Below are 26,967 nucleotides of genomic sequence, written 5' to 3' on the forward strand. Positions count from 1 at the left end.
CTGTGAGGGCGGCCCCGGCCCCGGCCCCCCCCGTCCCGGGAGCCCCGCGGGTCCCCACGGCCGCGGCCTGCGGAAAGCCGAAACGCCCCTGCGGGGGACAGTCTCCTCAGGCCATCGCCACGCCCCTGGGGGCCGCTGGGTGCGGAGAGGCGCCCCGGGTCACGCACACCCCCCAGGCGGGGTGGGCAGGGAGCTCTGGGGGTGCGACCCCCTGCGGGCAGGGCCACCCGCCGCATCTGGGCGGCTCCAGGGATGGAGAGGCCATCGCCACCCCGGACAACCTGTGCTTGGTCACCCTCGGGGCAAAAAAGTCTTTCCTGATGTTCTGAGGGAAACTCCTGCGGCTGAGCCCGAGCCCGCTGCCCTGGTGCTGGGCTCTGCTGGGAACGGCTTGGCTCTGCCCTCTTCCCCCATCGGGTGTTTGTGTACATTTTGACACCTCCCTGAGCTTTCTCTTCTGCAGGCTGCACCAACCCAGCTCCCTCATCTCCTGGAGAGATGCTCCACAGACCTTCATCATCCTCACAGTACATCCATGTCTCTCTTCTACAGGGGAGCCCAGAACTGGAGCCACCATTTCTCCCTGTTGAACTTTGAGGCCAATAGATCATGGCATGTCAGGTTTTTAGCAGTCTGCCATGCAGATTATGTGCATGCCAGGGCAAGAGCTGGGCTGGCCGACAGCTCCTTGGGCTGCGTCTCGGCTCAGGTCCCTACTCTGAAGAGCAAGACGAGCCGGCAGTTTTCAGGGGCTTAACAAAACATGCAGCCAAGGAGCCAAGCATCACTCCTGACCACTCACACCAGGCAGAGCCTCCTGTGACTGCTCGTAGGTAAAGCATCCCCCCATGGGAACGGAGCCCCCGCTAAGCCCAAAATTAAAGGGAACACCTTAAAAAACAGGGGAAACAACAGAGGAGCAGCTGGCTCAAGACACTTCTTTGGGATCATTCCTCCCAAAATGTGGGTTTTTCCATCCCTTCCCAGGCAGGGTGGTGCCATCCCCATCACCACCACTGCCATGCTAAGGCAGGGGGCTACAGGTCAGAGGGATTATTTTGGGTGACACCAGCCCAAACCAGAGCACCTCAGATCCTTTGGAGGAAGACCTTGTGCTGCACTGGCAGACTAGATACTGTCTGCATTTGTTACCACTTAAAAGTGCCATAAAATTAAGCTTCCCAGCATGCTGGAGCATTTCCAGCTGAAATCAAGTTTCTAGCAGCAGCTTAGTGCCCCTACACAGTTATACCCAGCACTCCCCAGCAGAAGACAGCTACAGAGTCACTGCCGTGGAGGTCAAGGGCATTCACCCTCCTGCTGCCCTGATTCCTTACGCCTTTAACCCATCTCCCCCCAGATAAGAGGCTGCTTTGCGTGGGCTAGAGAAGAGCAAGACCAATTAGATCCACCAGCCCCTTTTCCTAGCCACTGCATCATTGCCCACAGAGCAATTCCCAACTCTGTCCAGGCTAATTCAAAGCCCTAATGCTCCCCTGGGGAGATGCCCCACAGCCTAATTAATAGTTGCTGATTAATAGATTCTACAATATTTGAAACAAGCCTATAAATAATGCAAAAACACTCCTGTGTTTTGCAAAGAGCAATCCTAGAAGCTCCTGAAGGCCACGTGCCTCTGCCTCAACAGTACTTGTGTGTGAGACGCGATTTGGGTAGGGGGGACTAAACCGTAGGGGACGTATTCTGCTGCTCCAAAAAGCGGTCCAGAGTGTCACTGGCAGGTGCGTGCTGAGCTGCTGAGGAGCAGCATGGTTTATCCATCAGCTCCTGGCTGTGGGAAGAGCCAGCGAGACTCCTCCAACCACCACTGGTGAGAGTGATCTCTGATGTCTAAGGCTCATCCAGGTTGTCCCCATTGCTGGTCACGAGAGCTGGAGAGACCCGGCAAAGGCAGGAGTGACTGGCAGGCGGCACCGCTCCAGGCTCAGCCTGAATTTCCCCCGCTGCAGCATTTCCCTTCATCCCTTCCAAACAATGCCAGCTGGGCTGCCAGGCTCTTCTGATTAAAAGATATTTCACCAAACAGATCACAACAGTTCAATAAGAATAGTAGCAACATTTTTAATTAAAAAAAACCCAAACCTGGCCAATCACAAAAGAGCCCTCGGCCATAACATGAACCGCTTCTGAGGTAAGATGTCTAAAGACAGAGCTGGGACAGGGAGACAAGAGTCGGGGAGTGTGGGGACTCTGGATACTTACCCCAGCCCCTGCTGTCACGTTGGAGCACCAGGCTTTGCACCAACATGCCCTCAGGGTCAGGAGCACGCAGAGGCAAACCTCTCCGGGGTTTGAAGGCAGCTGAGGCCACACTGCAGGGAAAACCCACAAGCATGAAGCCTGGTTGTGCCTCCCTCCTCACTCTTACCCAGGAGAGGAGGAGGTAAAAGCAGCCTTTGCTCCTCTCCTTCTGCCCTCCACACATTTTCCCAGCTCCTTCTCCAACCAGTATCAATTAAAGGTGCAAAGTCCTTCAGTAAAGAAAGTTTAAAGCCAAACACAGCTAAATCAGATCTTGCTCTACCATCACGCCAATGTGAAGCAGGAGCTGAGGTCTCTATTTTCTCCCCCCCTTCTCTTACCATCTTTGTGCATGGGTGCTGCTTTTTGGAGACACCTCATAAACAAAAATTAGTTTGCAACCACAAATCCACACTGGTTTCACCCTGAGCAGGTATCAGAATGGCTTTTAATTTGGGTGCTTGACACATCTATGGGGAAGGTAGTGTGGCTGTGCATCAGGGCTGGTGTTGGAGGTAGTTTGCCAGGACCGCCGGGATCTCCAGCTCACCGAGCGATGGCGGGCGGCCAGCCTGCTTCAGGAGGCGTCTCATCACCAGCCTGGACTGAGACATCAAGGACTTGGGATGAGCTGCGTAAGGAGAAGGAGGAAAATGAGATGGACACCTTCAAGACACACAACCCTCTCCCCTCCAAACTGGGCATTATCCTAAGCCAAGGGACATCAATAAACCAAGTGTCTTTGCTAGGGCTGGTGGTGCTGCATACTCAGCCACAAGCTTCATAGCATGTGCTTCACTGGAGCTGGACATAGAGAGATGAAATCTTCCACTGTCATACCGAAATAAATGCAGATTTTCTGGACATAGTACAGGAGAGCCAAAGCTGAGCAGCAGAAAGGAGAGGAATGGCAAAAAGCAGCCTTTAACCCAACGACTGATATTAAGTGGAAAAAACAGGCTGTGGAAATCCCCATGTGCTCCAGACCAGCACTGACCATGGCAAGGATCCTCACTGAAAGCAGCTTCTTTAGCAAGTGTCTAGAAATACTGATGAAAAGCAGGTGCTGTGGTGAGTCCCAGAGGGAAGATAACCACGTAAATGTACATGGTGGCTGCACTGAGTCACATCCCAGATCCTAAACAAGGTAACCCACCTCCCATCACAGCCAGCAGTACAAATTGAGGATATTTGGTAGATATTTATTGGAATCAAGCCCTCCTATGACAGTCTCCTCCAAGTCCCAGCAATTTGTTTCAGGAATATCCTGCGGCAGCCTATATATCTAAGTCATCAGATTTAACCACTGGTGGTGGACCTATTCTCCTTAAACTTGTGATGTCCTTCTCCTGCTGTGTTCAGTATTGGAGACTTGGGGTTTTTGGCCTGAACACAGCAATTGTTGGAGGAGAGGGAGGAATAAGAGTTCAGAGTAAAATAGTAGTAATACTCAGGAGTTTAAGACTAGAGAGACTCATGCAGTAAAGTGATGCTGCAAAGCGAGATGAACCTTGTAGGAAAGCCTGGGTAAGGCTATTGGAAAGCAGAGGTAAAGGGAAGAGGAATCTGAAGCCACTTGCACCCAAATGAGAAAAATTAATGCTCATTTCCAGCCCCGGGGCCACAAACAGAGATTACCTCTCGCCTGCAGCAGCAGCTCCAGGCCCTCGCTGTGGGGTGCCATCTCATCTACTGTGACACTGGGCAAGTACACGTTGGCTCCAAAGTCAATGAGCAGCTTGATGAAATTGCTCCTGCAGCCGTGCCGCAGGCAGGTTTCCAGCAGAGTCTTGGGCTCCTTGATCTGGGCAATCACCCTCTCCTCGGTGCAGTTATAGTCAGGATCGGCACCGTAAAGCAACAGCATCTTAAAGCACTCCAGATGCCCGTACACGGCAGCAAGGTAGAGGGGACCGGAACAAGCCACCGAGTTAGCAGCCCACTGGGGCAGCCTTGCTTGAACGTTGGTTTCTGCGCCGTGATCCAGGAGCTGCTGCAGGATGTCCACATTCCCGTCCCTCGCGGCGATGAGCAGTGGCGAGCAATTGTTGTAGATGCTGCCAACGGGGCTGGCCCCCGCATCCAGGAGGACCTTCACGCATTCCCGGTGGCCATTGCTGACTGCCATGAAGAGAGGGGTTTGAGCCTTCACATCCAGGCTGTCCACCTCCGCCCCATGGGCCAAGAGGACCTTCACACTCCTGACACAGCCCCAGGTGGCAGCCAGGCGCAGGGGGGTGCTGGGTACACCCCAGCCACTCCTCCGGTTGATGAACCTCTTGTACTTGTCTTGGGATAAGAGGTTATCTAGGGTTTCATAATCATCCTCAGATACTGCTCGGTTCAGCTCCTCACTTTCTCCATTGTCTTCTTCATCTTCTTTAGGCTGGAGCATGGAGAACATTTTAGTGATATCCATTAGGCTCATTTTTTTGGATCCGTCTCCCATGTACCACTTTCATCATAAAAGGTAAAGCCAAAGATCTATGGGACAACAAAACCAGCACCACCAGTGGGTTAGAACCAGCCTCCTGACACCAACACCATCTTTCATTATTTTTTTAATACACAATTTAAGGAAGATTATAAAAAAAAACCAAACAAAACCAAACCCCACATTGGATTATGATGCTGCCAACATGCTTATCACCCTGCCACCACAGGTGAGGAAATCCACACTGGGGAAGGGCTAAGGCAAGGATGGAGGTCATCACTGTAGCATGTATGTGGGTCACCTCCACTTAAAATGTTGTGATCAAGAACATGCTGAGATAATTGAATCTGGTGTTGGAGTTCAAACACGGCTCACAAGAGTTCAAACGGAGCTCACAGGCTTTTATAACTTTCTTTTTTGAAATTATTTAATGCTGTACTGCTAGACCCTGAGGCAGTAAAAGGTATGAGACTACTCATGGGATACTCAGACCTTGAACTCAGTAAGGCTCTTGGGTGGCCACAGGCTCTTGCAAGGACTCTACACCCCACTAGTGGATGAAGCCACCCATTTTCCCAAAACCCTCAGAAGTCACCCCATCCAGCTGTCCTTTGGGGAAGCCACTGAGTGAAGAGCACATTGGAAAAGAGCAGGAATCAGCTCTGCTTTGTATCAGCCAAGGCTTCTGCTGATCTGCACTTCCAAATATCTTGGGACCCACAGAAAACTCAGAGTTTTTATTTAGAAGCTGGCAGCATTGCAAGGTTTTTACACCCTGCCACTGTTTTTAAAGGGATTAGATTTCAAAATAGGAGATGAAGTGAATGGGAAGGTGGCTGGTTTGATTAAGGACTTTCAGCATCACCCTTCCTGAAACAATGTTGATATTTGAATTCAGCAAACCTTCTACCCTCTCCTGCCTACTCAAGCCCAAGGAGCATGGCTGCAAGAAGGGTCTTGCCTTTTTATAGCAGGTAGCACAGAGTGGTGGGAGGAAGGCAAGGGATGCTCAACTGATCACAGCAGAGCCAGGGCTGAGCCCCAACACATTTATACCAGGCACTTGGTGCAGGATCTGCCTCCCCATAGCCGAGCAACAGTGTCGGGGAGGAATGCGATGCCCCAGTCGGCGGCACCTGAGCAGCTGGGAAACACCACCCGCTGGGAAGGGCAGAGGAATTTCTCACCACATCGCAATCCCATAGCATCTCAGATTTCCTTGGGGAGAGGTGGCAGTGGCAGAACTCTGTCTCACTAAGCAGCTCATCAGATTCTCCCTGGGAGGAGGCAAGGAGCTGCACTGAGCAATTAGCCTCTTTCTGCAAAGCCCAGCAGTAAGGAGACAGTCACAGGAGGCTCGGCCCACATCTGCCTGCGGTGGCAAGACATGCAAGCTTGGAGGAAGCCCCCATGCAAAGCCACCTTTGCATCTTGGTTAAGCAGAGCAAGCTTGATAGCAGTGAGCGACAGCAAAGCTCTGCTGCACTTCCACCTGTTTACATGAACATGGATGATTTAAATAGAAATATGTGAAATAATAACATTACTGTTATTCATCAGACATGCTGATAACAAGCTCTAGACCTTTGGAAACCCACACCCCACACTCCCCCCAGCTAATGGGGTAGGGGCTTATTGCAGATTTGATTCAAAAAGGTGGCCCAGTTATATTCCTAAGGGAAATGGTCTGGAAAAGTAAAAAAAAACAACCTGTAGCATTTCTATAAGCCTCTCCAAAGGGACCTTAATTTGACAGCATAGTGTTCGCATGGGAAGCTCACAGATGTTCCTCAACTACAAGAGCCCAAAACAGAGTGGTCACCTTTTGAGCTGAAGGAAGCTGTCCTTGTCTCTGCAGCCCCCTCCCCCCGAAGTTATGACTGGAGCTAAAGGTGACAGAGAACACACTCACACTTTTACCGCTGGTTACCAAGTTACCTTCAAGTGCCCGATGCTGCCTTGGCTTCATTATGCTGCTGCCTTACCTTTGAGAGGTAGATGCTCACAGCCAGGGTGGGCGAGGCAGCAGTGATCCCATAAAAAAAAAAAAAAAGAAGAGAGATAGAGGATCTTGCTGTGTTGGGGATGGACGTCCGCTCTGTGCAACCGGAATGACACAGGCTGTCAAGCTCACAGCTGAAATGCCACCGCGGGGAGAAGGGCCAGAGCTCGCTGGGGCTAATTTTAGCCCCTCAGGGGTTTTATCTTACCACTTCCATTCTTGGAAAGTTCCCCTGGGTAAATATAGAGAGGGGCAGCGAGGTGGGGGAAGGCTGGGACAGGTGCTGGAGGCTGCTTGACCCATCCGAGCAAACACAAAGCATTTACTTCACCATTTCCTTGCATAAATCGCAGGGTACCAGGCCCTTTTGAGTCCCCAGCCAGGAGAGCACATTCCCTGCTGCAGCACCAGCCTCTACATTATCCTGACTGCCTTTTCCACTTTTAGAGCAATACAAATGACCATTCATAACATTCAGAATTGTTTATTAAACACAAGAAGGACAAAAGGCCCTGAAGACAGTCCAGATTTCTCACCTGAGCATTCCGTAGGTTTCCTTCCCAGCTACACCTGCCAGAACAAACCACTTCTTTGGCTTCATAAAATTAAGTAGCACATAGCAAGGCAGGAAACTTTACAGGGGCAAACAAAAAAGCAGGGAGCAGTGTTTGGGCTGTCTTATCAAAAGCTGTCAGCTGGTAAGTGTAATCGTATTTTATCCAGCTCCCTTTAAACCTTTTCCAAACTTTTCGGCAGTGGAGCAGGAACAGTCTGACAGTTTGAGGCAGCGTTTATCAGTGGTTCTAGATAACAAGAGGGGAACCAAATTATCCAGCAGAAAAATCTCCACTGCAGCAAGAAATAATATCAGGGGGCTCTGCAAAACATTCATGACAACCCTGCTGTCACCACCAGACTCACATTTGTAGTCAAGACTGTGAAAAACATGGAGAGCAGGAAAACGTTCAGTATTGACAGGTTTTAGACTTTTGGCTTCCTCAGTTTCACTTTCTCTAAAATCACTCACAAATAGATTGTTAATTCAAAAAGGCCAATTTCCCTCAAAGTCAACTCTATGAATGGAATTATCAAGTAGGATAGATGTGGATAAACATCAGAGCAAAAGTGGGGAGTACAGGGTTTATTAACCATCAAGAAGCTGCAACCACAATAGGGATGCTGCAGCCAGAGAAGCCACGGCTGGCTGGAAACCCCTTCAACAAGATGCAGAAATAAAAGCAGCATCTAAAAGAACAGTGTATTACAAAGGGGAAAAAAGAGGGATACAGACAACAAAATGAATACGTGTTAGAAAATATGAAATGTAGGAAACTGTAAGGGAACTTGGGAGATGAAAGGAAAATCCTTGAATGGAAAATTTCATTATAAACTGCATATTCTTTTGTTGTTGGTGGTGCTGCTGCTTTTTAGTTGTTAACCAAGAAAAGAAATCTTAGAAACAAGACCAGCTCTTTGGTAAGGAACAGAGATTAAACTGAATACTAATGAAGCAAAAAGTATGAAGTACTTGCTGATAAATTCACCCTCAACTGGAAGAATGCAAACTGGCATACTCATTGTGCTCCCTTAACAGTCAAAGAAACATCTTAAATAGCATCCTGCACAAATATTTAAATCAGCAGATTCAGATAAACCCCTGTTTTAAGTAAGCTTCCCAACACTTTGAACACCGGGGAAGGCTGGAGTCAGGAGAAGCTTTCACCTTCTGCCTGAGCTCCAAGCACAGGCTGGCTGCCACCGAGCCACTGGCTGACCCGACACGTGCTCCAGGCAAAGCAACTCCTTTATCAGCTCTCCACTAATTGGGGAAGAATTAAAGGGCAGAAGTCTATTTAATGACAGTAAAGAAGGTTTTTTGGGAAGGTAAATCTTGTCCAGCGATGTTTCTTCCATTAAAGAGATTATAGTTATTAACACAGCTGAAAAGAGGTAATGAGCTTTCTGATTTAACACCACTAAGCATTCTGATTTAAAAGTTCAGCGCTAAACAGTACCAAATAAATATTTAGCGGGGATTAAGGATTTACTAACAGTCCTCAAGGTCAGAAATGCACAGTTATTGCATGGGGCTACGTCTGACTCCTGCCTCTGAGCTGTCAGTCACTGCCAAACCGCAGCAAAGCCTTCGAACTTGGGAGTTGCCCTCCCCGCCGATCAGAACATCTGCTCACAGCTTTCCGGCACTTACACCTGCCTGTTCCACTGGGCGCCTTCTCACCACCCAGCCTGGAGGTGGCTCCAGCAGCAACGGGTTCAGATACCAACCACGAGAGGGCACAAACACCTGCGGACCATCCCTCGCCTACGCCATGCACCCTCACACCAACAGCTCCCAGGGTTCCTTCTGAGGCACATCACCATTTAATGGATGCATTAACATACAAAATATGTAGCTAGCAGTGAAGGAGGAATCCAGCAACTGTTTCTTCTCCTTCACAAGCTGTAATTCCTTGAGGAATTTTGGCAGCATCAGAGCCCCTTTCCTTTTAGATCCGAGGATGCACTGGAGTCAGCAGCTGTAATCTGATGCGACATGATGATCATTAAGGACCTGAAATACAGAACCCAAAGTCAGCATGTGCCTGCTCTTTGTTACGTGAGTTATCTGTGTAACACTGATCACAGGAATCTGCCTGTTTGCCCCGCTATGCTCTTCTAAAAGTGCTCCAGGGCTGTCAATGCTTCAAAGTTATTCCTGGGAGAACTAGCGGGTCTTCTCTGCTTTTATTTTACAATACTAAAATGTGCTCCTTTTCATTCCAAAGCTCTGAGGAGGAAGTAAAACCTCTAATAATCAGCTCTGAGTCATGCCACCCCCAAAAGCATCTTTGCCCTGAGATCGCAAATCATATATGCAATAAGTGAAGGTTTTTTGTCATTATTCAAAATAGCAGGCGAATAAGAGCAGGCATGGGAGATCTGCTCTTAAAGGGTTTTCCAATAGCAAGTAGGTCTGCAACAACCACCTTTCAGAAACAGAATTTCTAATCCATGTGAATTGCCAGATTTTGCCCAAACACCATCTCCAGCCATACACACTGGATCACTGTGCAACAAAAATTATTGCTTTTTTTTTATCATTTATCAATTATCATGCACCACCACCACCACCCCAAAAAAACAAAACAAAACAAAACCCACCAAACAAACAAAAAAACCCCACCAAAAACCCACAACAAAAAACTTGATAATTGGACCAGATTTCCTTAAAATGGCAAATGGACTCCCCTTATCTTTATCCTCTCCCTACTCTTCCCCTTTGTCAGGTAAGATTTGTAGAAGTCTCCGAGTTGTTTAAGTCCCTTTAAGTGCCTCACCAGGGAGGGGACTTCCCTTAGTTACTGTACAGAAACTGGAACATGTGCAGAATATTCAAATTTTGGATAGTCAAGTCAGCCTCAGCCTTTGGTCCATACATCCTGTGCGTTGGCCTGCAATGACTGCCCAAGAGCAGCACCTGCTAATTCTGCAGATCCATACGTGGGTTTTCTTACAAGGGTGCTTATATGTATATTTGTATTGATTCCCACTCACACTGGATTCCTTGCTTCATTCCCACAGCTGAGCAGGCTCTGAGATCTGTTATTTGTCAAGAGAGAAAGAGGAAAAAAAGCCCCAAAACAGACTCAGTAAGTAGTGTTCACTTTTCCCAAAACCACTGTAACAGAGCCATGGGAAATAGGGCTCTGGTCTGACTTACAGAAGGGTTATTACTCTTAAGGTTACTGCATCCCCCCATCCCATCCACTCCCCGCAAGTGAAACAAAATACAAAGTACAGGAGAACACTGATTGCATGCGAGAGAAATGTCAATTAACACACCTTCTGCCTATTGGTAAAGAAACATTATTCAGGGCAAAATTTCACTTTTTTTAGGGATTTGAACTTAGGAGGACCTGCAGCAGCCCCACACGCTGACCGATCCACACAGACCCATGCCAAGGACCGAGTGCCTCTCCCCGCTCAGTGGTGAATGGCTACGATGGAGGTTCAATCCTGTTCCTGCGTCGTCTGGAGGGCAACGAGAGTATCTCACAGCCTTGCCTGTGCAAACAGATGAAATTATGCTCTTTCTGCTGCTAGTCTGGATTGTCTTTTTTTTTTTTCCCTTTATAAAAGGCACCAACTCAAAAATTTATTGTCTACCTTCAGTATCAGAGGAGTTTATCCATTTTACATATATGCATGAAGGTTTAACACCAATATATCTCTAGCAAATCATCACTGCCATCTTTAACTGCTGGGTAACTGAACTGAATAAAATTTGAGTACAAAGTGACATGGCTACCAAAAAAATTAAGTATTATTGCTCTACTGCAAAGCATCCACAGATGAAGAATTAAAACAAATCAACATTTTAAAACATCTTTGGCACATGCAAATCTGAACCTCAACAAGAAAGCAGATTAACTCAACTGCTTTTTCTATTTGAACTTAGAACAGCAGATTTGCCCTTAAACCAGTGATTTTTCAGTACATACCTCCAATTAAGTTTACTGATCAGTAATTTTTCTCAGCATAAGGTATTTCCTAAGAGCTGTTGAAAACATGTCTGTAGCAATACTTTTATGACAACTCTAAATGGAACCTGCCCCCTCAAAACTAAAGTTAGCTTCAACAGGGAAGTTTTAAATCACCCTCAGCGAAGATGCTGTCAAACAGACAATAAGTTTTCCCAAAATGTAAATTACAGCTTTATCTAGTCAGTGTTAATGCTAATAATCCAATTAAATGCAAGGCAAGACTAATTTAGGTACATGAAGGACTTCACTCGCATGAGTAAGAACATTTAAAATTAGCAAGAAGGAAAAGACTTTGAAACATCTGGGGACTAAGTATACCCAAGCGGCAGGTGGTTTTTCTGCCTTAATACCTAGAAAAGAAATACCCGTTTTTAAGATGCACAGTGCAGTAGAAAATATTAAATCAGGGGCTGGGTAATAAGTATTGGTCTTGGGTCTATTTCTTGTCTTCAGTCTTACCTCACCACCACCCGACTGATGATGGACAGTTCAGGGCTATGCATATTTAGGAGTAAAGACTGAAGGTCTGGTGCTAAACTGATCTGGGTAAAACGGTTCCTCGGTCTCTCCTGCTAACCTTCAGCATGTTCTGCAAGTTGCATTCCTGTCACTCAGTTCCCCCACCTCCACACAGAGCATTAAAAACATCCAAAGGCTTATTTTAAAATTAGTCACTAAAATCACCTACATTGCTTTGCCAGGCAGAGATTTAAACCATTTACATGAATTTACCAATCCAAATGGTATCCTGAAGCATTTTGTAAAGCCTTGTAAACATCAAATTAACTTGTATCACCTCATTTCCCTCTGCTTTGCAGATCTGTATTTAATTGTGGGATTTGACTGTTACTGCACAGCTGTAAGTTATTAAAGCACAGATTCCAATCTTGGTTATAAACACAAGGCAAGTTTTGCACCTGGAATCTATTCTCCCACCTCACTTGAGTTTGTCTGCACTCAAAAAAAACCCCACTTTAACTCACTACTGAAGGTATGATTAAAAAGAATTGGATAAAAGAGCAGATAGACTGCAGATTCTTCACTCATGGATATCAGAAAAAAATTCTCTTCACCTGGTACCATTCAACACCCACAAAGGTCAGACTCAATTCCTTACAACAGGCCAGAAGAAAGGTCTAGTTGCTTCTCAGAAAGCTTTTTAAGACAGCCTGGAGCCACCTGTAGACAGAGGGGTAGACAGCTTTCCAGGAGGAACAAAACACTGAAAAGGTATTTGGTTTCAATATATATATATATAAAAAAATCTAATTTAAAAGAAAAAGTCAGAGTAACAAAACCTACAGAAAATACTAAGATTTAATACAGCTTCATTAGTATTGTTACCTTTGGGTGGCTGGTTTTTGGTTTTTTAAGACACTGAGCAGTGCTGCACCCAGCAGTCCCTCCGAAACCAGTAAGGTCACCTAGTTTCTATTCTGTAAAAGAAGGAGAAGTGGAATAACACTCACTTTAAGATAAGCTCCACTAAGGAGTCTTTAATGGATTTCACATTTCAAAGCGTGAAGCTCTGCTTTGAGTTTAAGTAACCAATAAGCTAGCTAGTCATTTACTTTAAAAAGGCAAGGTATTTATTTTTGTAGGGAATAAAAATAAACTGTAATACAAATGAAACTTCATGGAACAAATACATTTAGAGAAAAAAAGACACAGTGCTCCTCTAAACATGGTACAATTATGTTTTTTTTAAGCAGTCCATTAACTAAAATGACTTACATGAATACAGCCATCGCATTCAAGAATATGGGATTTCATCATCCACAATTTTATACAACTGTCCAACAGTTACAATGACAAAAATAACGACTGACTTACAGAAACAGCAAAAACATTTACAATTTTCAGCTGAATACTACAGATAATTTTACGTACGTTCCTACAAAGAGCAGTTTGTGGGTGATAGGAAAAGTACATGTGTGCTCAGTTACATATGACTAGGTCCAGTGCTACAAGTTATTCCAGTAGTATGCTGCTACATTAAATACAGACACACGTACATAGATAAATGGTATGAGAAGAGATATAGGTCAACCATTTCAACCTAACCTCTCTTTCTGCATTGCTTTTGTAGTTCAGATGCCAAAAGGACACAGCACTGTACATTAAAATACTTGACCTAACAAATTGCACTGATTGCAATTGGCACCAACCTGGCTGCTCTTGGTGCTAAAGATGCTTATGAAAACATGGACTTTAACATCACCTGGCTTGAGACATTCCTCATCTAATTAATCAAGTGCTGTGTATTAATTAAAACAAAACTACTACATTCAGAACAGACTCTGCCCCCACTCTGCCCCAAGGCACAGAAGTACCTATAGGTGCAAGAGGGACAGTATGTAAACAAGGAATAACTGCGCTAGGTCCGTACAAAAAACGACCCCAGCACTCAACGCAGAGTGGTGGGGAAGGGGAAAGAGCAAAACAGCAGACACATTTTTCAGTTCACCTGCTCATCCGCAAATATTCATTACTAAATAGTGCCAAGAAATGATCCCTTTGGGGGAGCAGTCGTCAGGCCCTGAAGCTACCCAAAGACATGAACTGAAGCAGCATCTGGCACAAGAGCTCTTCTAAATGCTTTACCTGCAGGTGCTACAGCTCTGTTCGATGCAAGGCTGCATGCCTCCTGGGGCTCACCCTCTCCAAATGCGATGGGAACAGACACAGGGCACTTCACCCACATGGAGATTCCCACTTGTAACCCAGCAAGGTGCAACTCAAGGCAGAGATGCCATGAAGCTCCCAGCAGATCTCTCTCAACAGGACTAGAGAATCTTACTGGAGCAAACTGAAGCCTCCATCCTAGTCAGAGTAGTTTTAGGTACCAGTGAGCACCACCTAGCAGGTTTATTTTTCTCCTAAGCACTTAATAGAAGGTAGGAACAAAGTATGCAGCTAGAAGTATGTCATGCCTATAGGCTTTAACAAACTGCTTTTTCTCTCCCAGAGAAGGCAGCCAACTGAGAACCACAACATCTATGAGCAAACCAATCATTTCCCTTTTTTTTTTCCCTGTAAAGCAAGCAGCACTGATTGGATTTTCTCTACCACAGGCAACAACTGTAAAACAAAATACAATTTAAGAATCCAGCATTGTGAAGTTCACATTAAGACATTTCAACCAAGAAACAAAGCCACACGAGCCCCTCTTCTACTTCAAAGTAGTAGTTTTAATGCAGAACATTACAGGCACTTGCCCGCTGCAATGCTATGCCTATTCATAGCCAGAGAAACACTGTACAGGCATGAAACCACAATACCATGGACTATCTTGGTAACGCAAGGGGTGCTCCAGAAAAGGAAGAGTTTTACACAAACAAAGCCCATCTGCAGCAAACAGGATCCCTCCTCCCTCCCAGTTCTCCTAGTCAGAAGAATCCAAATGGAAAGCAGCAAGTTGCATTGTTCACTTAACAGCTCCAAACAGAACAGTATTTGTGACTTCACAACGCATGGATGCTCCACTAGGAATAAATAAGTTACAGTATGTTTTCACCTACATAGTGCTTACTAAGAAGATTCCTACGTAACAGCTTTTAGATTTCCTTTAACACTTTTAGGGAACATATAGTCAAGTCACACACCACTGTCAGCAGGGCACTCCGTAAGGAGGGAACACGAGCTTTCTGCAAGGCTCTGGGAAGCCAATCCTAGCTGATCAGAGACCTGAGGACATGCTGCAGTGCTTCAAACAGCTTTTCATTTTTGGTCTTGAAACACACAAGAGTTACCATCAAAACTACAAAGCTTCTAGCTAATCGGTTTTCAAACAAATAATGTCACGGAATGCCAGGAAATGCTGGAATCTCTTCCAGCTCTGTAAATTTACAGCACCAGCATGAATAAGTTTTAGTATGTTGTAGATTTTGACGAGGTTTGATTATATTAAATTCAAGAGGTTTAAAAAGACAGATCATTACTCTATTTTTTTGGCTAGGTTTTTGCATTTCAAAGTATAAAGTCATCCATTGTTTTGCTACCGTAGTCAGAAGCAGCAAGATCACTAAGAGCTTACTTTCAATGTGTGCAGTAATCTTTTCATGGTTATATGCATCTGTAGTAATATTGTAGTCAAGAAGAGTTTGTGGATATGTCGGCATCATGTTTCAGGAATAAGCAAAGATTATTATACTTTTTTCAAGGTAATCTATGGTAATTCAAAAGACAAGGCAATGTGTAAATATTTATAGAAGCCTTCTGCAAAATGTTTTTATATAATGATTAATCAATAGCATGTTGAAATCCTTCAGTAGTCAAAATTCTCTACAATTCCATATTTCAAATTTTCATTAGAGAACACATTAAAAGAACTGATGACATTTAGCATAACTGGTCCTAAAAAGTGCCTGTCCTGGTCTCATTTACCATTTTAGAGTTCTCTATTTAAGAAGCAGTGCATACTATCCACTACGCTCTTCTACACCCTAGAAAGAAAAGACAGGGTTGATCTATCAGTCCGTATGAAACAGGCTCCAAACTGCAAAGTGCATTGTGAAACTGAGCTTCTACACTATAAAGAAGCAAAGAGAAATAACCTCCCCAGCATTCTCCAGTGAAAATCTACAGCAGATTCTGAACCCTGGGTATCTAGAGCAGCTGGATTAAGATACAGGGTGCAATCTCTTCACTTTAGGAGTATGAGGATATGGCAAACTTAAAAGGCTGGTAGACTAACTTTATGTTAGGAGTCTAGCAGATCTCTTGTTAGGAGCAAGAGAGACTCAACAGAAGATACTCATCTTGCAATTAAGAAAAGATGCATTCAGAAATGTGTATCCTTAAAAATATAGCTGTTGTATGATGCAGTATTTCTGATACATACCCACACAACAAATTCTGAACATCTTCAACTTAAGTATATCTGGTTCTGTATTTTATGTGCTTCGTTTCTGAATCAGTCACACATTGTAGTTCTCTCACTCCTACCTTGGAAACAACTATATTACTTGCTTTAAGATTGAAAAATCTGCAACATTAAAAAAAAAAGCTTTTCTTTGTCATTCTAGTCATTGAAGAAACTGTTCTCAGATATTGCCTTTTTTCCTTGGGTCTTTTGATATGCTTAATAAAATATGTATTTTCTTACCCGAAGTGAGACACTCTGAGTTTTTATTGGTTGTAGGGGTTTTTTTCTTTTCTATCTTCAACACTGAAACTAACGTAGTCATTTCACCATAAGCATATGAACAACAGCTATTGCATTTTATGACTCTATAATGGAATGTTTCTACTTTTTATTGTAGATTGGGATGGCTAACTTGGAAAATATTTTCAATTTTTTTCAAGATTTTATAAAAAAGGGAAACTGATTTTAAGACCTAATGGCAGCATCTAATTTGAACAACAGGATCCAAAAGCAAGCAGAAAAGCATCTTGAATGAAACCGCATAACGGGACCCTGTGCAATTAAGCACATCTATAGAAGTACTGTGGAACAGCTTTCCTGGGCCATCCACTTCCCTGGGGAGACAACCCCTTGTTTCTTCTGTATAAATAGAGTATACATCTCTGTTTTAAACCTGCAACTTTGAACTAGTATCTGCAGCTGAGCTTACTGCAGCTTAAAGAAACCAAGTAGTGTTAACAAGCACTAGAGTGAGTCCAAGCTACAGCCGCAGCCCTGAGCCCAGATGTCTACTCCTTGTTCCATTAAGGTGTCACATCCCAATTTACGTTTTGTCATCAGCTTCAAAAAATTAAAAAGTTCACTGCCATGAGAGATATTGTTCATCTCACCATGTCTTGACAGTACAAACAAAGCATCTTTAAAGTTCATGTAATTTTAACATCCAAGATAACATTCACTAGAATCACTCAGCATGTGATGTGAAGTAATCATTTTAGGCCCCATTTCCATAATAGAACACACCTCATCTGTAATTACTGCCTCACTGATGGATGCAAGGAAAGCACACTGATTCCAGCTTAGAACAAAGAGTTGCTCTCTTGCTTCAATTTAACCAAGATCATAAAACAAGACAGAAAATTTCCATATAAATTTTCTCCTATCTTTTCTCATTTCTAGTCCTCCCTCTGCCAAAAAATCACGTGTCACAGCCTGTCTCTGTGGCTTGCTGTACTCTCACAATCAGTAAATAAGGTCCATAAAAGCTTATCCTTTGAAAGGTCGTCTTAGAAAGAAGCTACTAAACTCAGGGGATTGGCAGAGATCCCAAAGAAGCTGGCGTAAGATAAAAAAACTTGTTTAAAAATACTGACTAAAGGTGACCAAATACAACACTACACTACAATAATAAAAGTAGTACATTGCATGGCTAAACATTAAAATGGTCTCCATAAAAAGGCACAGGGGGGTTTTTGTTTAACAAATATGCATAGGAAACAAAAACTGAATCAGTTCTGCCACAAGGTGAGGGTCCATGCAGAGATTCATTCACAGCTAAGAAAAGGGGTTTGGTTTTTTTATCATTTTAAGATGACCTTGCACCACCACTGAGAATAAATGGATTGCATACTCCAGTTATAAACACTGCATAACTCCTAAGCCCCAGTTAATTGGCCAAGATTTCTTTCAGCCTGAAATACCAGTCCTGGCAGGCAGTCATAAACCTTAAACACACATCGTGTTTCCACTGAAAAATAAGGTTTACACTAACTCAGGGTAGCTTTCTGGGCAGCTCGTACGCATCTTCATTTTAGCTACAAAACAATGCGACCAAGCCAAATGCAGACTGTCTTCTCTACAGCGAGCACAGCTCCCTGCAAACATAGGTACTCACAAGTAGCTGTAAATAGTTAGGGGGTCTACACCCTCGCAGGGGCACAGCTCCCTCATGCCTCACCACCACAAGTGCCCGGTTATTGAACACAGTCCTCAGGTGATCAATGGTGCTGCAGCTTTCCATCCTTAGCTTGGGAGTTCAACACGTCAGTGGTGGCATTAAGGTCATGGAGGTCCTGGTGATGAGACAGGTTCTCTTTGTGCTTTTGGTCCACATCTGACATAACATCTATATCCCCTGCTGAGGCACCATTGCTCAACACAGGAGGTGGTTCCCCTTCATAATCCTGAGGAGTGTTGAGCATCGGTGTTTTTGAAGCAGCACATCCTATTTTAGGTAAGGAGCAAGCTTCACTGGGCAAAGGACCATCAAGGAATGGAAATTTCTACAAAAATAAAAAGACATGAAAAAAATTAACGAAAGCTGCTATTCCCAAATGTCAGGGATATACAAAAACAATTGTCAACATAATAGTCCTGTGCCAGTGACTCTTTTTTAGCTCTATAATCCAGCATTAAAGTACAGGGGCATAGACCTTTCCATGTTTGATACAAACATCATTATTTGTTTAATAAAAATAAAGTTTTCAGCATTCACATTAACCTAGCAAAAGACACATAGGTCTTCTCACTGATACATTTTTTAGATGACTCTCCAACTGCTGTATTTCTAGGGGTTTGTTTTGTTGGGGTTTTTCTCTGGTTTGTTTATTTTTAATATGCATAGAAAGAATACTGCAAGTAGAGCCTCAAGCATAAAGAAAAGCCACGCCTCTTTCGGGCAGCTGTAGAGGACTGTGGTGGGTTAACCTTGACCGGATGCCAGGTGCCCACCAAGCTGCTCTATCACTCACCTTCTCAGTAAGATGAAGGGGGGGATAAGATGAGAAAAAACCCTTCGTGGGTCAAGATAAAGGCAGTTTCATAAAGCACAAGCAAAGGCTGTGCGCAGAAGCAAAGAAAAACAAAAAAATTGTTCTCCACTTCCCATCAGCAGGTGATGTTCAGCCACTTCTCAGAATGTAGGGCTTCAGTACGTGTACCATTTGCTCCAGAAGACAAATACTATAATGAGGAATGCGCCCCCCTGCCCCTCCTCCTTTCTCTAAGATTTTATTGCTGTGCAGACGACATATGATATGGAATCTCCCTTTGGTCAGTTTGGGTCGGTTGTCCCAGCTGTGTCCCCTCCCAAGATCTTGCCCACCCCCAGCCTGCTGTCTTTGGGGACGAGGAGGGGAATGCTTAAGAGACAACCCTGATGCTGTGGAGCACTGCTCAGCAGCAGCCAGAACACTGGTGTGTTATCAGCACCTTTCTAGCTACTGACACACAGCATAGCCCTAGGAGGGCTGCTGTGGGGAACATTAACCCCATTCCACCCAGAACCAATACATATGAAAACAGAGTACTGCAGCACTCCAAAAGCTAACAAGACTACCTGTCTTTTTTTTTTTTTTCCTATCTTGCACTGCTGAGATCTTCATATAGAAACTACATCTTCATATAGATAAATATAGCTCTCTGGGGAATCTGAGCAGAACTGACCGCGTTGCTGTTTACTTTATTATTTTGGGTTGAAGTAGAGAAATTGGTTATTCTGGACACAAGATCTCTGCTCTCTAGTACACAGAGCACAAGTAGTAAATGCACAAGATTCCCTATCTTGTTTTAGCAATGCACTTTAAATGGAGGTAGCCACTTTTAGAAAGTAATTCAGCCTACACAATCCACTTACAATTTGGTCATTACAGGAAAGCCAACTTAAGTAACTCAATTGTTTTAATACCTGGTTGATCATAATTTTATTCCAATGTGGCTTGTGAACGAAAAAGCAGGAAAGAAAAATGTGGGGTTGAGCTAAAACCAAGAATATTTTTGTATATCTGTGTTACAGGTCGGGGGGGGAGTGGGGTGGAAGCAAGCCTACTATTTTCTTCTCTCCCTCTCCAACTTTTCTTCAAGTGGAGTTGAAACCTACATGTTCTTTTAACACCTGCTTTGTTTAGAGAATTAGATCATAAGCCTGCAACAGAACTTGATCAAAGACAGCTTTTGGCTAGCAGGTAAGAATTTTGGGTAAACCAAACCTATGTATCACAGCAACATCATTTAACCCCTCATGTTGCCCAGCTCTCCCCAAGCATGTTGAAACAATTGTTCAATGCCAATGTTCAAACCCAGTTATATTTGCCAAAACCATCATGTGATTTTAAATATTATTAAGATTCAGGACTCACATTTTCCAGTTCAGATGCACTGTCCTCCAGTTTCATCTTTTGGCTCATGCATCTTAGCAGATGATCTAGTACACACTGTTTTGGATGCATTCCTTTGTCAAAGCGATTATACATCCCACACCAAAACCTCAAGAACAGGGCAAGAAAAGAGAATTAGGCAGCCAATTGTACACTACTGGCCAACAAACTAGATGCTGTTTAAGAAAAAACCTTTCAACAAATTGCCATTAGTAACTGATTTTTAAAAACTGTTAGAGACTTAAATTATAAAATCCAGTATAAATGGGCAAATTTTCATGAAGTTCCAAAAGCTTCCAAGGATTTAAGCACTCCTGCTTTACAATCTACGTGGACTGGGCAGTAGGTATTAGCATAAGACAAAAATATACTTTTTTCTATAGCAGACTCAGTGGAGACTTGGTGAATTCACCTTCAAATCCTCAGCTTGCCCTACCTCCCTACTTTTTTTTCAAATCCTCTGCCTACCAGTAACCACACACAGCACTTAAAACACATTTGCAACCCCCATCTCAGCAGGGAACAGGAGTGAGCCAGAAACAAAACAAAACTAACCACTTCAGCTGTAACACTCCAGGCAAGCAAATAGACATGGCAACAAGAAATCCCTCATGAAAACCATCCTGATTGCATAAGTCTGGGTGTGACCGGGCACTGAAATTTCTGTTTGAAAGACTTCCTTAATATATATTAAAAAGAAAAAAAGGAGGAACTTTCTTTAACAATTGCCTACCCTCTCAAGAAAATTTGACAGAGCAGTCAGGGGGGTTGTGTGGGTCTATCTGCACATCTGAAGTTCTTTTCCTTGACTTTCCCCTGCCTCTCTCTCAACACCAAAGAAAAATTATTTTAAATTACAGTACCTGCATTTATTTAGCACTTGCCTATGCACTACTACTCTCAGTTTATGGATGAGGAATGGAGGGGAAAGATAAACCATGCTAATACGTGAAAATTTATTTTATAAAACCTGAAATACCAATCTACATTACAATGAAAGAAATGTCCCCCTTCTTAAAAAAGCAACTTACTGGAAACTGAAAGGTAGTGTGTTTGGTTGAAGCTCTTTGTAAGCTGTAAATCCTCTGTACAAAGGATTTCTTAATTCCTGCTTCTTCTGCAAGAGGAAAGGCCACAGAGAATGGGTCTTCTCAAAGATTCTGTCAATTACAAATAACATCTAATCACAAAAAAAGAACCACATTAAATGGGTTAATAACATTAGCCATTCTTAGTAGAATTAGATTAAGGGAGCTAAGAACTATTTTCGCACAGTATCTGATTAATTTCATAAACACAAGATACATCACTGAAGAACATATAATCAATTTAAAGTGAATACCATCCAGTCCAAAAGGCTTTTCTGAAAGTTATTACTTTCTGGTCCAAATTAAAATATCTGACTTCAGGGATATAATTAATCTATAGGGGTCTTTTTCCACACGGTAAAACATAAGCATCTACCAAGACAATGTTACCCATAATCAATCTACAGTTACATTAAAAACACACAAACAAACACAACCTGCTTTTTTTGGTGACATTTAAAGTGACTCCTAGACTGTTGGGTCTATAAACTGTCAACTCACTTCAGATCCTCACGCTCCTTATGACAGGTCCCAAGGAAATTGCCAAACTGGCAGGAGTAGACATGGTCATGGATTTCAAGAAGAAAACGCTCATTAAACTCAAATGTGCAGGGGAACTGCTGCATGAGCTGCCAGACACATTCAATGAACTGAGTGAAGACAGGGGACACTTCTTTGGGGTCACCATCCAAATGGCCACACCTAGAGAGATGCAAACAAAACAGGGTTAAATCCCCTGTCACCCAACAAAGAAAGAATCCCCTTCCTATGAAGCAGCTGGGAAGTTTTCTTCACTACTACAATAAGAAGTTATTCCGCATAGAAAAAGCCTCATGTGATTTATTTTACAGCAACTGTACATTAAGGCATGCCACCCTCAGCATTACTTGTTCTTCATGGGTACCTGGTGCAGTGTCCCCTTCTCTAAAGTAAAAGTAGCCGTGGAAGACCCCACATAACAGACTTACAAGCATCACAAGAAATACTTGTGAAATAGGAATCCTTAAGCCTATGCTATGATGTTAGCAAAAAGTAAAAAAAGACACTGTTCTCCAAATAACCATCTATTGCTTGAATATAAGAAAATAATGCTAGCCCTTAATTGGGGAAAAAAGGCTGGCATCGGTGGGATTTCTGTCTGTCTGCCAGCCAGGAACAATAAGAACCAGTGGGGAGGGGGAGTTTCCTCTGCGATCTTCTATGGATGTGAGAGTATTTTATGCAGGCACAGCCACAACAGGCAGCAAGTCAGAACAACCTGATTTTGCTCCATGTGGACTGCAAGAGTGAAATCCTGGTACGCAATTATTCAGAAAAGAAAAAAAGAAAAACTCAAATAAAACCCCAAAGCAACAATCAAAAAATATTTTTACAGCTTTAGATGAAGTTCAGAAAAAACCTACTAGCTCTGCAAAAATCTAGCCAGGGATCTATCAGTGTTCAATAAAATCCATCATAAAACAAAAAATAACCAGAAAAGAAATACAGCACTTCTGGAAAGCAGCCAACACACTACTGTGTTGTAATAACTGTTCTTAAAAAGTAAAAACTTGGGGCAGAATCCCCCTTTTTAGGAAGGGATAATACCTGGAAATCCACAGAGAGAAACAAGGCATCCCCAAATTTAGTTGGAAAAATGAAGGAAGATTGCTTGCGACAGAGATCCAGCTGATGAAATCCCAGTTCCTGGTTCTGGGATTCTGACCACAATAACCTAAGTGACAGCATAGAGGAGGACTGGTCTCCCTCAGAACTGTAAGGCACTAGCCACCACTATGAGAAGAATGATTTTGTCTACTGGAATAAAAGTTCATATACCCAGTCAATGCTGAAATTCATGTCTCAAGTACTTTTTGTATCCATTGCCAAGTTCTTATACTTGGAACAATCCTTTATAATAGAAGATATAACAGAATAGGAGTTGAGGTTTTGGAGTTGGGTGGGTTTTTTTTGTCTTAAAGCAAGGAAGGTGAAAAGAATCCCTGAGGAAGCAGAAACAATGACCACAGAACATTTATTTGGCCAATAATGACCAAACAGCAGTCTATCTTTGATTGCTTCTTCTTATATACCAGTATAAAGGTGTGCATATTGCTTATTTTCCACAGATAAGCTTTAAGGAAACAGATTTGGTTTATTATTAAAAACAGGAACCCGTTTAACATTGAGAACAAAGACTGAATTTTTTAACAAGCTAGTATCACTGAAGAGACCGGTTCTTCCCCTCCTCATATTCTTTTGTACCATCTCAGTTTCTAATTTCTATATGGTAAATATAACAAGTGGTAATTCAAGGTAATATCCCTACTAGATGTGGGCTATCAATTACAGGAATGACAGCAATTTTAATGTGCCTAGAGAAATCAGGTCAAATTGGGTTTTAGCACTGTAACAGACTCAACTTTATACTTTGAACTTGGTAGAAGTCCTGAAAAACATTAGCTGAGATTTTCTTCCAGGAGATGACTGCAGAAGAATTAATACATCTTGCTGGAACACTAGTACTCCTCATATAATACGAACGTGACTTTACAGGTAGGAAAACACTCAGAATTCAAACAATTTGTGCAAGACTCTGTTTTTGTAAAGTAATAAAAAACACTGATAAAAACCCTAGCAGATACTGGCTTTATGTCACCAGCTCTGATATTTTCCAAATCTTCTCTCCTCTGTCTTGTATGTTTATTTACATTTCTCAGGAGAGTACTTAAACCTGAAAACACTGTATTAGTTTCACAGCCAAGCCTTCACCCAATCACTACACCCAAGATAAGATGGTCTTCTTACCTGTGTGAGAACTTGTGGCCCATTGCAATCCACTCCTTTTCTATTAGAACCTTAATTTTCAAAACAGAGATTTAAAAAAGAGCATTACTTTGTTTAGAAAGAGCAAAATGAAGCCTTTGATTGCTAAACTCTAAAAAGCAACCAATGCTACCTGCTGACCCTATTGTTATGAGTATATCCATAGAAGTCAAGGAAAATAGTAATAGTGATTTATGGATTAGTCATCCACAGCTACCAGTACAATGTCACTGTTGGAATAAGAAGTTACTTCAAGCAAGTCCAGTACTATTTGGAGGGAGTTTCTATGTTTTTAAAATCATGATATGTAAGTAATGAGTTAAAAGAATTAACAGCTTAATATTACACTATGTACTAAATTCAGAAAAGAGTATCATGAGACTCAGCAAAATAAATCAGCAACTGGAATTCAACAAATGTTTAACACAAATAGGAACAGAAGAACAACAGTGTACTGAGGGGCTCAGGATGAAATCAGAGAAACTATTAGTTTTAGTTTCTCTCTTAAATAGAATGACTGTGCTATATATAAGAAATTAAAAAGGAAGCAGTATTTTCCTTGAACACACATCTCATAAGGAACCAAATGACTAATGCTAAATCCATTATTACTCGCCTTGTTGCATTATATTTAAAGATCAATTCCTGATATCATCATTCAGAGACTTAAAAGAATGAAAGGAAAGCAGAAATTCACAGAGTACTCTGAACACTTAATTTGCATTCTTTTCAAATGTTTCCATTCTTTACACTTCTGTTGCATTCATTTAGGAATAACCACTGTCAAAGGATTTGTGGATATTTGCTCAGAGGACAGATGAGCATTCGCCTGTTTTAGTTACTGTCCCTGTTCCTAATCAAAATCATGTCTCTTAGTTCATACATAATTATCCAGAGCCAAAGGCCAGGCAGATGTTTCACATGTAATTTTAACTGTTAAAAGATTTCAGTATAATCCAGAAGCAAAAATAATAATAAAAATAGCATGGAATACAAGGAAACATTCCTAGCAGTGCAACACACTGCAAGAGGCGAATTTGCATCGTTCTGATTTCAGGGTTTCTTTTAAGAAACTCTTCCAAGAAAGAGCAGCAGTCTGTCTTTCGGGTATTTAACAAAAAGAGATGAATGCAAAGATAGCATCACAGATTACACTGTATTTATGCAGTAATGGCTTCAAACAAGAAAAAGCCTGCAGTAGAAGCAGACAGCCAAATGTAATGGATTTAAAAAGGTCTTAAGCGATGCACAGATTTTACATGATATACAGGTTAAATGCTGCCCTGTGCACAAAGATGAGTTCGCCCAATTTTAAATCCTAGCAGATAACAGACCATTCACTATAAGGCTTAAATAACAAGCTGCTTCACTGCTTTTTTGTGGATTGATGCCAGAGTTGCATCCTTTGCTCTCCCATCTCTTGCTGAAATGTCTCATTAGAGGCTCTCATATGGACATTCAAGGAAACAAAGATTTGGGAATTGTAAATCAACTGCTGCTGTTTTGTGCCCAAGCAGTTCAGAGCAATTAAAGCTTGTTCAGAGAATCAAAGCTGGTTTTATATAGGTCACCTACTGTTTGTTCCAAGGAATGACCTAAAACACTTAATTAGGGCCTGTTCACATTTCAAATGCAGGAAGTACTTATTCTTGAAATTCCAACACTCATGTTCTTACCATGAAGCCTTTACAAGTCCTATAAAATGGATCCAAGAGGAGGCTAGCCAGTGAGCAGACCTGGGCTGTGCGATCCCACCCATCAGAGCAGTGGACTAACACGCTAGCTTTTTCATCTTTCACAGCCTGTGAAGGAGAGACCAGATAGAACAGTTCAGCAGCTTTCTAGGTTGGTTACTGTAATTAAATGCTACCCTTTCATCTGCTTTTTACCTGACTGGCCTAAAATCCAAGGAGAAAATATGTCATTTCTCACCTGAACCATGGAAATGCACCATTTCTAGGAAACCGCAACTAGGATAAAATGCCATAGCATGCCTTGTCAGCCACAGAGACTGTCAAGAAACAAAGACCCTCTGATCTCAAAATGCTCAGCGTTCTGAAAGGCCAGGAATTCTCAGTCCCCTCCTCTGAGGAAGAATATGTTGGATGAATAAAGAATAGTAATCGGACACACAGGGACTAAGAACTTCTCAGAGAAGAAGAGCTCATCCCAACATCCTCCCTTATGGATCACCTTCTTCCCCTAGTACGCACAGCAGAAGAGAAACAGAGTAGCTTCCTGCTTGCTACATGGGAAAATTTGAAGAGAGACTAGACAACACCTACAGGTCACCACTTTTGCCACATGTTACCTGCATGCCCTTTACTATTACTGAAGAGCCATGTGCCTTAATAACTTTTCTCCTTCTGTCTGACTTGCAAAGCCACAAGCTCTAAAGAAATGAGGACTGCGTTGAATAAACAAAATTAGCAGTCCCTGCATCACACAGAATCAGGAGAAAATAAACTGGACTAAACAATCCCTCATTTAAAGCAGAGCAGTCCAATAACTAAGGAGCACAAGGTTACATGTTGTTTGCACTAGTCAATATGTGTTATATAGAGTCATTTATAAAGGTCATTTATTCACATTCTGTGATTTTATTTGTTTCAAATGAGTTCTAATAAAGCCTAGATAACTGCTTGTTACAGTACAGTAAACTGGACAACGTCCCAATCCCTACAGCATTTCCTTCAGTCACAGGAAGTGTCTAGAACACCAGCTGGGTAACCCACTCCATGTTCTCCAACTGCAGGCTTGTTTTTGAGAGCTGAGGACAGCCTGAACAGCAAAGTTTCCCAACCTTCAGTC

The 26,967-nt window shown here is 42.8% G+C and overlaps 2 protein-coding genes across 6 annotated transcripts in view; both read right to left on the reverse strand.

The window, feature by feature from the left end:
• Positions 1–2,193: 2,193 nt before the first annotated feature.
• ASB12 (ankyrin repeat and SOCS box containing 12) lies at positions 2,194–4,733 on the reverse strand. Its single transcript, XM_026848632.1, has 2 exons — positions 3,901–4,733; positions 2,194–2,893 (listed from the first exon to the last, which is right to left on the reverse strand). The coding sequence occupies exons 1-2, from the start codon at positions 4,709–4,711 to the stop codon at positions 2,760–2,762; spliced, it is 945 nt and encodes a 314-aa protein (XP_026704433.1). The 5' UTR covers positions 4,712–4,733; the 3' UTR covers positions 2,194–2,759.
• Positions 4,734–9,956: 5,223 nt separating this feature from the next.
• The window catches only part of MTMR8 (myotubularin related protein 8), a 28,797-nt gene continuing 11,786 nt past the window's right edge, over positions 9,957–26,967 (reverse strand). For 4 of the 5 annotated variants that reach the window (XM_026848450.1, XM_026848448.1, XM_026848449.1 and 1 more), the window contains 6 exons: positions 25,833–25,958; positions 24,139–24,188; positions 21,853–22,053; positions 21,295–21,423; positions 20,246–20,372; positions 16,369–18,391 (listed from right to left, as the gene is read on the reverse strand). In XM_026848450.1, the coding sequence (XP_026704251.1) occupies positions 18,107–18,391; positions 20,246–20,372; positions 21,295–21,423; positions 21,853–22,053; positions 24,139–24,188; positions 25,833–25,958 (918 nt within the window). In that variant the 3' untranslated portion in view covers positions 16,369–18,106. Of the gene's footprint in view, positions 10,299–12,315; positions 12,422–16,368; positions 18,392–20,245; positions 20,373–21,294; positions 21,424–21,852; positions 22,054–24,138; positions 24,189–25,832; positions 25,959–26,967 lie in introns of those variants that run through there. The other variant, XR_003398410.1, reaches the window with a different exon arrangement.

The sequence above is a fragment of the Athene cunicularia genome, assembly GCF_003259725.1.
Source record: "Athene cunicularia isolate RWA chromosome 4 unlocalized genomic scaffold, athCun1 chr4_part3, whole genome shotgun sequence".
Taxonomy (NCBI): domain Eukaryota; kingdom Metazoa; phylum Chordata; class Aves; order Strigiformes; family Strigidae; genus Athene; species Athene cunicularia.